Source organism: Acanthochromis polyacanthus, chromosome 8, assembly GCF_021347895.1.
Source record: "Acanthochromis polyacanthus isolate Apoly-LR-REF ecotype Palm Island chromosome 8, KAUST_Apoly_ChrSc, whole genome shotgun sequence".
In the NCBI taxonomy this organism is placed as follows: Eukaryota; Metazoa; Chordata; class Actinopteri; family Pomacentridae; genus Acanthochromis; species Acanthochromis polyacanthus.
Window position 1 is genome coordinate 21,872,087 of NC_067120.1, and position 14,042 is coordinate 21,886,128.

General features: G+C 38.6%; 1 protein-coding gene across 2 annotated transcripts; it reads left to right on the forward strand.

The window, feature by feature from the left end:
- Positions 1 to 1,200: 1,200 nt before the first annotated feature.
- psma4 (proteasome 20S subunit alpha 4) lies at positions 1,201 to 12,739 on the forward strand. 2 transcript variants are annotated; one of them, XM_022201569.2, is made up of 9 exons: positions 1,201 to 1,265; positions 1,768 to 1,798; positions 2,988 to 3,030; positions 3,226 to 3,388; positions 3,775 to 3,852; positions 3,939 to 4,027; positions 5,305 to 5,435; positions 8,280 to 8,403; positions 10,397 to 12,739. In XM_022201569.2, exons 2-9 carry the CDS (start codon positions 1,796 to 1,798, stop codon positions 10,552 to 10,554), a joined length of 789 nt encoding a protein of 262 aa, XP_022057261.1. In that variant the 5' UTR covers positions 1,201 to 1,265; positions 1,768 to 1,795; the 3' UTR covers positions 10,555 to 12,739. The 2 variants fall into 2 exon arrangements, with proteins under 2 accessions (XP_022057261.1, XP_051808587.1); XM_051952627.1 differs by lacking the exon at positions 1,201 to 1,265 and adding an exon at positions 1,308 to 1,344.
- Positions 12,740 to 14,042: the final 1,303 nt, after the last annotated feature.

Here is a 14,042-nt window from a genome sequence, read left to right on the forward strand (position 1 = left end):
GGTATCCATCCATCTATTAATTTTCCTGAAACTTAAAGAATCAATGCCAAACAACACTGAACCTGTGCCGATGACATGCATTAGAATCTGTAGTAATGAAGGTATGTGCAGTATATGATGGATCTGGATAAAGGAATATACTTTATTTAGAAAGTGGCAGATCTGGATCATTTCTCCAAATGATAAGTGTCCTGTTACAGCCTGGACAAAGTCCAGGTCAAAAATCCTCGGAGGAATTGTACTTATTTTTACTGTTACTTTTTTGTTCAATATACACAAAATCTGATAAGCTTCATGTGTAAGTACTGCTATTTGATGCTGATTTTTGTTTTAAAAAATTCTATTGTGTTAATCTGGCATAGAGTTTTTAGAAAGAGATGATAGACTTACATTACTCAAAGAGTCTCAGCTGCGGTTGCTCCGATTTCTATCAGAGCAACCACAGAAAGAGGATGTCAAGTAAAATCTGATTTCAAAATATGATAATACCAAGGAAGTTAAGCAACATGGTGTACTCTAGGTTCTAAGAACCATAAGAAACTATATTTACTAGAACCACAATAGCTTGTGCCTTGTTATGTACTGTAGAGCCATTTCATTTTTATCTCATAATGTTATCAGAAGTACAGGTATAGCATTTATTTGTGTTGTTATGGGTTTTATTTCTAAATTCTTTACATCAGCAAATGCATAAGGCCTTAAGCTTAAGAGAAAAATCAGAATGAAAATCCTTAGATTTACAGTAAAATATATTATTAATATGGACATTGTAAATATAATCTGACTTTTTTTTAACAGGGGACACCCTCAATTAATTTTTGTGTGTTTTTAAATCCTTACTATTTCAACTACTCAAGTAAATTCACATTATAACACTTTTGCATTGCTGTATAAAACAGTGACTTGACCAAATTAAGGGTTTTTGAGTATTTACAAATGCATTGTAAATGTTTTTTGTTTGTTTGTTTTTAACTTGAAGAATATTAATACTGAAAAAATAAAAGGATAAATGATTCGGCTCCCTGAACTGATATTTAAGTAATCTCCTCTCTCTCATTCATATTTTAATATCTTGTGATTGTACTATGTGACTTTGTTGTAATTTGTAATTGGGTTTATTATACTTATTAACTTGTTGTATGTTTATTTTCATTAGTATTGAGGCAGCTATCAGTGAGTTTACATACTTGTGTAATAAGTAGGCGCATCTGAATGACGTGACGTTCGACGTCACTCGTACGCGCCAAATAGAGAGCTCTTCAGTGGTGAGCAATTTTGTTTGTTTTTTTCATTTTGTAAAATTATATTTCAGTACTTTCTCTTTTAATGGGTTGTTTTTGGTCGGTGAGTGAAATGTTTTCAAACAGTAGTAGCTGCTGACTGAGTGTAAATGTATCAAAGTGCAGCTGTCAAAAAAAATTCTGTTGATTCATCTGTCATTGTTGATCCATTTTGTATGAAGTGTTAGCCCGCTAACCGTTTCTCTCACGTTACGAATCAACCTTTTTGAAACGGTTTGAGTTCATTAACTAGAACCTGAACAACCTAAGATAAAAAATACAGGCTTTTATTACCAACCTCGGACATGTCTGAGTCTTTGCTAGTTAGCGAGCCACAATTTAGTCTCTTCCACTCAGACAACCAGCCGCAGACGACGGAGCAGATCTGTAGATAATATTCTAACTAGCTAATGTCAGGTTTGCTGCAGTGAACTTCCAAGTCTTCATAAATCCAACCAGATAATTTTTAAAATTTTGTTTTCCACAGTGCCGGGGTTTGACTGCAGTCTCAAATAATGGTGAGTAACTCGATTGTTAATTGTTGAATTAATATGTATTGAATTTGTATCGATTTTGCTGCTCTCCTCCTCTCTGCTCCTGTAAGAAAAAACAGTGCAGCTAGTCATCTGCTCTCTGTTTTGCCTTCAGGTCCCTATGATCTTGTGATAGGGCCTGGCAGTTGTGAATGAAAACAAACAATGCGTGAATTATTATTTCTCTTTATTCAACAGCCAGAAATTCTGTGAGTTGATGCTGCATAAAACTGAGGCCATGCACATTTATCTAAAGTCACTGAAATACAAATTTGAAGAAGGGTCAAAGAAAATTAAATTAAATCTTCAATTATTCACTGCAGAGCAAGTAAGGTGAATGTGAAGGATGTTAAGCAAGGCATCTGATCCAGGATAATAATACACTGTTTCATAGTTTACTTATTTCAGTGTTAGATTGTCTATAGACAGGTAGATTTCATTTCTTATTGTTCTTACCTTATTTATTTAACCGAACAATCACACATTTCGTGATATTTCTTCTATGCCAGTGTACAGAAATGTAATGAACACATGTTGAGTGCAATTTACATCTTGAAGTTTTGATCTTTGCTTTTTAATGTAATGCAGTTGATACTTTGATGTGTTACTTTAAATCCATGACACAGTGAACTGAAGCTCAGCTTGAAAGAGAGATTGCAAATTGCAAGAAAAAAATGCAATTAGATATTAATCCCAGATCCTTCAGGCGTCAATAAGGCCACCACCAGTCTCCTGAATAGCTTTGGTGCTCCTTGGTATAAATTCTTTCAGACTCTGACTCTACTAACATTTAGTATTCTTGTGAAGGTGGCTGAGAGCGCTGATTGCAGAGTTTTTCATTCTTCAGATTGCTTTTGGTCATATTCTCTTGAATGGACTTCACGATTAAATAGATATGGGTTGCACTGTTGTTTCCAAGTATCTATACCATCAAATAACACAGATTTCAATGACTCTTACAGTACTACATTGTTTCTTGTAGTAGTAGCAGTTATTAAAAAGAACATCAAAGTTCAGAGAAATGTTTGCCTCAGTGACAGCACTCAAGAGGATTGTTAAGGCTTCGGTTCACATTTTATCCATGGATGTGTACCACATCTGTGTCTTTTAACTGTATATACAGCACTATACAGTTAAATAAGTCCTGATTATCTTCATCTATTTTCTCTTTCAGTCTCGTCGATATGATTCACGAACAACCATCTTCTCACCTGAAGGTAAAAACTAGTTATTAATGTATCTGATGAGGCTGCAAAATGCACAATATATGAAAACTTGTTCTTTTTTTCTTCTTGTTATTCTTATTTTTAAGGCATTTTTTCACCCTATGCGTAACTTTAACACATTTTAAGCAAGAATCAGGCATCTTGGTTCCATTTTTTAAATTTTTTGCTTTTTATTGCATTGTGCAGGACGTCTGTACCAGGTTGAGTATGCCATGGAAGCCATCGGTCACGCTGGCACCTGCCTGGGAATTCTAGCTAATGATGGAGTGCTGCTGGCTGCTGAGAGGAGGAACATCCACAAGCTGCTGGATGAAGTGTTTTTCTCAGAGAAAATCTACAAGCTGAATGAGTGAGTCACTTCTGCTTCGTTCCGTCTCTTTTTTTGTGGTGTTGTTTTGCCTTGCACAAATACACTGTATGCAATAGTTTGTGCCCCCCAGGTAAATTACATATCTTTCAGATTTTTGAAGTGAAAATTAAATGCGCTCCTTCCAGCACACAGACATTGAAAAAAACAACAACTTTTTATTCAAATGTTAATGTACTATTACCTTTTATGTTATGAACTTCAAAAATAGCAGAATTAAGAAGTAATTCTATTTATACTGTGTACAGATTTACTTTAAGGGCCATATACTCAGGCATTTGTCACTCTACATTACTGGAAATGTAGCAACAGATTTTTTCTAGCTACCTGTGATTGTACTGATCCTACATGTTTCCATTACCTCACAGAGACATGGCGTGCAGTGTGGCAGGAATCACATCAGATGCCAACGTACTGACCAATGAGCTGAGGCTTATAGCACAGAGGTGAGTTTTACCACTGAGTCTCATCAGCGATGATCGTAATAGCCTTAAATTTTTGCTTAATATGAAGGCCTGTGTTGTTTTTACAGATACCTGCTGCAGTACCAGGAGCCAATCCCCTGTGAGCAGCTGGTCACGGCGCTGTGTGACATCAAACAGGCCTACACACAGTTTGGAGGTACAGAGCAGCACCACTCAGTTCTGTTCTTTTATCTACATTTAGATGTGACTTCCTGATGGGACCAGCCTGAAGTCATCTGTGCAATGACCAGAATATGAGTTTATATTCGCTACTGTTCAAAAGTTTGGGGTCACTTAGAAATGTCCTTTTTTTTTAAAGAAGTGCAATTTTTTTTCAATGAACATAACATTAAATTAATCAGAAATATAGTCTAGACATTGTTAATGTGGTAAATGATTATTCTAGCTGCACACAGCTGATTTTTAATGGAATATCTACAGAGGAATATTTCCAGCAACCATCACTCCTGTGTTCTAATGCGACATTGTGTTAGCTAATGAAAAAGCACATGAAAAAAGTTTGAGTTTTCATGGAAAACTTGAAATTGTCTGGTTGACACCAAACTTTTGAACTGTAGTGTAAATGTGGCAATATTTGGTCTACGTGTCAAAGTGGTGTGTGTAGCTAATTTGTTTCCTGTTAGATACTGACAAACTAATCCAGGAGTCAAATATCTCTGTCAGGTTGGAATCACAGAGTAACTTGTCAAGTAAAATATTTAAAGAGACTCGTCATGCAAGACTCAATATACATTGCTTTGGTGCAGTAAAGTCCCTTGAATCCCTAGTGTCACAGTGACCAGTACAAAGTTAGCATGGTGCTGGATAGCTGCAGTTGTAATTCTGCTTCTCTGAATGCTACACCTACAGTTGTGCTCATAAGTTTACATACCCTGGCCACATTTGTGAAATATTGTCCTTTTATTTTTTAGCAAATATATTTGTTAATGGAAACATTTTCCTTTCATTTAGGGCTGGTGTTCAGACAAAGCTATTTATTGTCATGCAATTGTATTTGCTCTGATCATTCCTGTTTTAAAGAATGGAGCACGTTTTACAAATTCTGCCAGGGTATGTAAATTTATGAGCACAGCTGTATCTTTTCTCTGCTCTGACTGCTATAATTTCATTTTTATCCTATTAGAAAAAATACAAAACTATTGTGCCTTATAAATTCTGAGAAGTATTTTACATTAAAAACAAAGATAGAGGGAATGTTACAGACAACTCGTGTGTGTGTGTGTGTGTGTGTGTGTGTGTGTGTGTGTGTGTGTGTGTGTGTGTGTGTGTGTGTGTGTGTGTGTGTGTGTGTGTGTGTGTGTGTGTGTGTGTGTGTGTGTGTGTGTGTGTGTGTGTGTGTGTGTGTGTGTGTGTGTGTGTGTGTGTGTGTGTGTGTGTGTGTGTGTGTGTGTGTGTGTGTGTGTGTTCTCACAGGAAAGCGCCCGTTTGGTGTGTCGCTGCTCTACATGGGCTGGGATAAACACTACGGCTTCCAGCTCTACCAGAGTGACCCCAGTGGAAACTATGGAGGCTGGAAGGCCACCTGCATCGGAAATAATAGCGCTGTAAGTTTTACAGGAGTCTGTCAACGCTCTGCTCCAGCTCTCTGCAGCATTTAAAACCGTTTAAATTCTACAGGAGCATGTGGACGTAATTCTTTGCAATAACTGGATTATTAAACCATACTACAACACCAGACATATATTCAAAGTTACAGAGCCTATATTCTGATCTAAGGTTTTTCCTGCTGCTTCATTGCATTATAAGGTTTCTTTTTTGTGCGTAGAAAAGTCCACACCAACGGGAGTTATTCTCTCCTACAGAAAACACCTCTCCTTACTTGCATGAAAAGCCTCATTTAAAGTCCAGGCTTTTCCTCTGTGACTTATCTATGTCACTATGTTGTGCATTTGCATAATGTTGGCGCATACCCGATCAAACAATGCTAGTCTGCTATTTTATATCATTAGCAACACTTCTGCCAGAGGAATGTCTTTCTGCCTGTACTCACAAATCTGAGTTCTAGTATGTAACCATTGTTAAAACGCTGACCAATCGGAGTAGACTGGGCTTTTCTAAGAGGTCATTTAAAAGAGACAAGAATTAAAAAGGAGGGTTTCAAACACGATGAAAAGAGGTGCTGGAGAAATGTATTGTGATTTCAAATAATGTGTTTTTTGAACAATACAGCATATCAAATATTCTAGTAGATCCCTAAAAATCTAGTTATAAACCTGTAAATATGCGTAATACCTTCTGTTTAAGGGAGGATATTCTAAAACTGCTTTTCCAGACCCTGACACTAGAGGGCGAAGCTGCACACAGGTTCTTGACAAAGACTGGATGCTCACAATAAACACTGGTGCTGTGACCTACATAGTGCTGACTCTTGGGGAAGCTAATTGTGTAACTCTCAATTCATGGTGGCTTTGCTAATCTCAGTGGTTCTTTACATGGCCACAGTCAAAGTATTGTGGGTAACAGAGCCTCCTCAGAGGACACTTTTGTCCAAGAGTCGTTACATGAGTAACATGAGTACATGCATGTCTGAGTGTCTACACTGAGCGAACACACCTGATCCTGACCATTTTAGTGCTGCAGTTAGCACATTAAGATGTGTAAGATTTCAATGACAGAATAAAGAGGAAATCTTGAACTTTACAGTCATGGAAAAAGTTATTAGACAGCCCTTGTTTTCTTCAATTTCTTGCTCATTTTAATGCCTGGTACAACTAAACGTACAGTTGTTGGGACAAATGTAATGAAAACAACAAAAATAGCTCATAAGGGTTTAATTTAAGAGCGGATGTTGAGCCATTTTCCATGTTTTTCTTGATAACCAAAATCACTTAAGTACTTCCATCAATAGCTGTGGCACTGTACAGCCAAAAACAGCTTTTCTTTATTCCATGCTTTCTTTTCTGTCTGTTTTAGTCACATGAAACACACAGGAGTTAGTACTTGATTGCATAACCATTGTTTTTAATGACTTCAGCCGTGCGTCTTGGCATGATCTCCAACAGCTTCTGACATTGTTGTGCTGTCAAAACAGCCCATTCCTGTTGCACAAATTCAAACAAATTTGCTTTGTTTTTGGGCGTGTGGTTCTCCATTTGCATTTGATGATTTTCCACATGTTTTCTACTGGATTTAGATCTGGTGATTGAGCCGGCCAAGGCATGGTTCCAAAGTTCTGGTTCTCCATCCAGGCTTTAACTGGCCTTGGTGGGTGGCAAGGAGCATTGTCTTGTTGGAAAATCCATTCATTGGAGGCAGAAAAGAGTTTTCCAGCTGATGGAAGAAGACTGTTTTCAAAAGTAGCCCTGTAAATGACCTGGTTCATTCGCCCTTCACATTATTGCATTTGCCCTGTTCCACCCAGACTGAAACAACCCCAGATCATCACTGATCCACCCCCATGTTTTACTGTAGGGCAAGACAGTCTGGTTTGTAGGTTCTCCAGGCTTCCTCCTAACCAGTAAGTTGGCTGAAGTGGACATCAACTGAAATTTGGATTCATCCCTGAAGAGAACCTTAGCCCAATCATCAACAGTCCAATCCTTGTGATCCCCAGCAAAGAGTAACTGGGCTTTCCTCTGCCTTAAGGACTTCTTCTGTACCCTGTGTGATTTCAGACCAGCTTTAAGAAGTCAGTTTCCAACTGTCCTTGCTGGACAAGTTACATTTCTCCACAGTATCCACTCATTTTTAAGGTCCTTGGAGGTCTGACATTGATTCCTGACACAGGAATGGATGAGTGCACGGTCATCTCGTGGAGTAGAAAGACATTTCCTGCTGCGACCAGCTGGCAGTTTGGTAGTACCATGTTGGGCTTGTTTTTCTTGGTGTAATGAACAGCTGTCTTGGAGATCTTCAGTCTTTTCACTACCTGTCTCTCACTCATGAAAATTTCCAGCAGTGCCAAGATGGCTTCCTTTGTGGCTTCACATAATTCTTTAGTTTTTGGAATTATGTGAGAGCTGACAGCTTCTGAGTTGTGCTACAGCTTGTATGTAAGCAGGAAACCACTCTAGGCCTTTGCATGTGCAGTGCTGCTTCTGACATGAAATGGCCTCTTATATACCCTGGGAATACAGTTAAGATTAAGCATGTCAAATAGAACAAAGTATTATGTGATCACCTGCATTTTTTTGTCATGTTCATTGTATTCTTCAGGTAATATACCTTTAGTGGTACCAGGCATTAAAATGAACAAGAAGTTGAAGAAAACAAGGGTGGTCTAATAATTTTTTCCATGACTGTATCTCTGATCTACACAGTCCTAAATGTCTGTAAAGCCCACTTTGCTCGTGTTCCTCCATAAATCCTGCATCACTAACAAGGATGCAGTTTTGTGATTTTTCTCGTGATTCAGATCAATTTTACCATCTCACTCTGCTCTCTCCTAGGCAGCTGTCTCGATGCTGAAGCAGGACTACAAGGAAGGAGAGATGACCCTTTCTTCAGCTCTGGCCCTCGCTATTAAAGTGCTCAATAAGACCATGGATGTCAGCAAGCTGTCTGCAGAGAAGGGTGAGGACTTGAGTAGAGAGAAGCTCGTAAAAGGGAAAATGTGATTTGTGGCATTAAAATGATACATACTTTCAAAGCATCTGGACAACACAGTAATTTATTTAAAACTTGTTGTCCCTCTGACATAAATATTCTGAAGACATTTACAATCAGAGAACTACATACATGCAGAAACATAATTTATCAAGTGAAACATCAACAACAAAGCAAGAAAAAAAATGTATACAATCGGTAAATGTGGATTAAGAATTCTCACTTGGATGTACAGTTCCCTTCAGCTTTACCGTAGCTTATTGGTTCAGTTTTAAGGGCCACACCTCTGGTTTCCAGCAGATGAAGTTAGAGACAAGCCGATGAACATAGCAGCTTAAAGTCAAATAGTGCTACCTCAAAGGTGATCCTGCATTACTGTGAGTAGCTGAGCCATCGTGATGTCGCTTCTGTACACTAAGAGGACCCTTATCATAGGTGTTGATTTGCCGCTGTAAGACTCTTTACTTTGGATGTCAGCAGATCGCATTTAAATGAGTTTTAATAAAGGGAGTGATGAACCCTCTCAGCCCTAAAACCTGCTGGCTGGTTTTTAAGGCATGAGATCTTTTAGCAATCTGGAAATTGCACTATTTATCAGAACCAGAACCTGTGAAAACAGAATCAACTTTCCAATAGTCCTTGAAGTAATTCTCCAATGAGATCTGAGCTTGAAATTGTTTTCATCAATACCACTTTACTCCATATGTCTAAAATTTTGCCCACAATAAATAGTTTACTGGTGTTACACAGTAGCTTGGTGGTTAGCACTTTCACTTTGCAGCTAGAAGATCCCTGGTTTGCATCCCGACCTTCCCGAGATCTTTCTGGAGTACCCGGAGAAAACCCACACATACACAGGGAGAACATGCCAAGTCCATGCAGAAAGATCCCAGGAAGGCCAGGACGTGAACCATGGATCTTCTAGCTGCAAGGCTAAAGTGCTAACCACCAAGCTACTGTGCAGACTTGCTAAACCAGACTCCTTTAAAACATCTAAAAATTTTGAAAAGCCCTTACTGACTTAGCTACAATCAACAGTCACATGATGATTTTTTTTTCCACTTGAAATGCAGGCTGTGTTTACATAAAGCAGATAGGAGTCAAGTATAGAGACAAATAAAATATGTACATCTAGTAAACTATTCATGTGTTGAGTCAGATGTTTATTCCAGTATTGATAAATCTGTGAGCACTTAGACATTTTTTTAAAACTTTGACTTCAGTTTTTCTTTAATCGAATAAATTCAGCTTTAATTTCTTTTTTTTTTTTTTAAATGCTGCATTGTGATATACCAGTATCACGCTACACAAAAGATATTTTTGAGTTCTCTCTGCTTTTTGCCATGACTGCTATTGCCATAGATGTGCAGGACTTTTTACTGCAGTAACAAATGAGGCCACAGAGATTAAAAATGTGACAGGAGGTATAAATGCCTAAAAACTGTTTGGTCCTCAGAAGGTTGATCTAGGATTTTGCACGGAACTCTAAGCGGGTTGTACTTTTCGCACAGTGGATGAGAACTGTTTGCAGCGACTTTAGCTCTGAAAGCTCTGGAGGAGATAGAGACCAGCCTTTGTGTTTAGCACAGTTCATCTGTTTGTATTCAATGTCCACGACAAAAAGGGCGGGGCTACAAAGTATGTGGAGTAGATGATGAAATAAACATAAGACACTTGCTTACCTGCTTAACCTGTTTTTATAGCAGCTCAAACATCAGTCAGTGCACAACATTTAGAGTGAGTACAAGTGTGATATGGAGTGTGTTCTCAGACCATCAACATATTTAACCAACGTCCTATCAGCTGATGACGCAGCATCTCACTGACCAACTATGCAGAGTGAATGTGAGGTGTAAACAGAGACAAGTGGACTTAATCGTTGAACATGTTGTCTGAGACTACAGCTGCATTATCAGTTTCAAAAGGTTGACTCTTTGATTTTTTTCGTTCTTTGCTTCAGTGGAGATCGCCACCTTGACCCGCGAGAACGGTAAGACCTGCATCAAGGTCCTGAAGCTGAAGGAAGTGGAGGAGCTGATCAAGAAGCATGAGGCAGAAGAGGCCAAAGCAGAGAAAGACAAGAAGGAGAAGGAACAGAAAGAGAAGGACAAGCAGTGACGTCTGTCCAGACTTTGACTTTTGTCAATGAGAAGAATGAATGTGAGTTTGAGAGCATGTTAGTTTGCATGTGCATGTGTTTCTTAAAATAAAGCCAAATGATAAGTAACTAAAGTTTTTTTTTCTTCCTTGCTTGTTATTAGTTTGACAGTTACCACATTTTACATGTAGAGTTTAAAGAAATCCTTCACTTTATTCACAGTCAGAGCTACAAATACTATTATTACTCTGCCAAGGAATGACAAGAGTTATGTGATGATGGGCATACATTTGTCTGTCTGTGTCTGTTAGCAACATTACCCAAAAACAGACAAACAGATTTGGATGAACAGGGTTCCCACATGGGGCTGCACAGTGTCGTAGTGGTTAGCACTTTCGTCTTGCAGCAAGAAGATCCCTGGTTCTCGTCCCGGCTTTCCCATGGAGTTTGCATGTTCTCCCTGTGCATGCGTGGGTTTTCTCCGGGCACTCCGGCTTCCTCCCACTGTCCAAAAATATGCTGAGGTTAACTGATTACTCTAAATTGCGTGAGGTGCAACCTGGAGGAGAAGTTTTTAAAATGCTCAGAAGTAATATGACGGCAATGCAATCGAAAACACCAGAACAGTTATTAAACAGAATTAAGGGTGGATTTTGTCACTGGCTGTCATAACCATACAAAGTAGAAGCACAGAAAAGTAGATTTTCACTGGAACATTTGATCTGTAGCAGCATAAGTGTCTTCAGAGGGGATTATCTGCTGACTGGCTGCTTTTAACTCAGTTATCTGGATGCTGGAAAAAGAGTGTCAGTGATTTGCATAGGCAGTTTCTGAGAAACGCCCTGCTGTGAAGTGCTGCTGATGCAGTAACCGCTTATCAGGCTCCATCTAAGGTGAGTTTATGTAAAGTCAACATAAGATTAAGGCCAGGAGAGGACTATCTGCCTCTTGGATTTTAGTCCTGGGGATTAGTGACACAGCTTCAGATTTTAACACACTGTTGGGACATGAGTGCTGCTGTTGCTGGGGAAGAGCAGGAGCTGTTTAATGAGACTCCAGCAGCAGGGGGCTCCTCACAGACACATGAAACCAGGAGCCGAGAGAAACATTCTGCAGCTGATGAGTTTCTGCATTTGTGACTTTTAAGATGTTATGTTCTTTTGCTGGTAATTATACGAAGCAAAACTGCTGCGTCTTTTCCAAAGAAGCGAACACGGCAACAGCAAATCAGAGGTGGAAAAAGTACTCAGATCTTGTGTATACACTACCAGTCAAAAGTCTGGACACTTCTCATTCAGTGCTTTTAATTTATTTGTATTATTTTCTACATTGTAGATTAATACTGAAGATTAACACTTTTTTGTTTCCAATATACATTCCTTGATAGTTTTGATGTCTTCAGTAATAACCTACAATATATAAAATGATTAAATAAAAACCACTGAATGAGAAGGTGTGTCCAACCTGTTGACTGGTAGTTAGTAAAAGTACTAAACCACACTGTTGAAATACATTGCAACAAGTAGAAATAATGCATTTAAATTATTACTTAAATAAATAAACAAAAACATAGGCATCTAAATATAATGAAAGTACTAAAGGTAAGGGTAGTCAGTGTGGTGCCGAATGACTCATGTATCGTGTTATGTAATGCTTTGATGTGTTCATTTAAATGCTGACACTGTGAATGTGATCTATGTTTTATTTATTTTTAAAATGGAACACTTTGTATTAATGAACATTTATATGTATTTATATGTAAATATAAATATTTTTAAAATATACAATTTTTTTTTTTAAATTACAAGTAACATAACGGAACAAAGACATACAAGAAAGACAAGAAGCAAGCAATAGCACATCATGTGCACAAACCGACAAAAGGCAAGCCATTAAGCAATAACTAATTCACATTTACACATGATTATATTGCTTTGTTATTGCACATTGTTATACTACACTAATCCTACATACACTACGTTATTTTGTTCATGTGTACAAGTGTAGATTGTAAATTTCCCTTTGGGGAACCCGTATTGTTGGGTGGTTGGGGTCCACATCACGTGTGGATGTGCCTTCTGGCAGTGAGTCCTTGGTTCAACTCCCAGCCACCCTGGACCCTCCCTGCATGTCACTCCCCTGCTCTACTTCCATACATCACTGGGCTTTCTCCACTGTAACTGTGAAATAAATGAATAAAATTGACATCGTAATGTATTTGTTGATCACATTTTGTAATAATAAACTGAATCTGCAGAGCAACTAAACCTACAAAAATGCAATAAAAAGTTCAACGTGTGCCTCCGAACTATAGTAGTGGAAATAGAAAAAAGAAATGTAATGACAAAATAGTACACTAGTACCTGAATTTTCACCAATTTTTCACCGATGCAACAAACAAAACAAGATAAATGTTGTGCTTTCTCCTTTGCCAGTGTTCTCGGAGATGAGCAGAGTTCTGTTGTCCAGTATTGTTGTGTTTAACTCGCAGCTCTTCTACTTCAGGAGACAACGGTTTAAAAGCAGGTTGCTGCTGTATTAGAGCGGCCATCCTATCCCCGGCACTGAAAATAGATCTGTAGATCAACTGACTTGCCGTCTTTGGCGATAAGCCCAGTGAGCTGGGCTGGTTGGAGATTAGCGCCTGAGTCAGCAGTAGTCTGAAACAACTACTGTTAATGTTTTAAAAAAAAAACAAAAAAAAAACCCCACACACATTCCTCAAATGAGCTGGTCTCTGCTTCAGCACCATCTTATACCAGCCTTTTCTCTGCTGCCATGGTGTTGTATTCTTAGGCCTCCAGCATGGTTTCTAACTTTGGCGGCCTCATTTGATGTCCTCAGGCACTGTATGCGTTTGTTGTGCCACAGAACATCTTGTTTCAAAGACAAACTTACAGTTGCTCTCTACAAACAAAACAGCTTGAACTGAACCACAGGGCGAGCAGCATGTGACGACTGGCATGCTTACGGACCCTAAAGCCAACTCTGTCAGGAGGAAAAGAAAACAGACGACGCCTTTTAGTTAAACACTTTTATTGATATCCCGCCCCCCACCCCCAAAACACAACAAAATTGTGAATTATACAACAGTGGATTGTCATCGGAGGGTAGCTAACTAATCACTGAGAACAAAGAGTAAAATCCCTAAACTATTATAATAAACAATAGAGAAATACACATACATAAAAATATACCTCTGAAAAACTTTATATTGACATTTCCTAACAGCTTATAGTCAGGGCTCAATCAGTAGCAATGAAGACTGGTATGATCTGAACACATGCAGAAGAAAGAAAGGCCCCCCACCCCATCTGAACCCGACATGGGACAGACCACCATCATTCTCTGAGGTGTTACAGTAAGTATGGCTGGTAAGGGGAATGTAGGTTAATATTGCTTTACACACCGTACGAGGTTAGAAGAGCTGGATTTTATAAGCGAGACGATTTGAACCAACGGCAGACAGACTGGATTCTTTGGCGTTTTGTTGAGTACTTATATATAT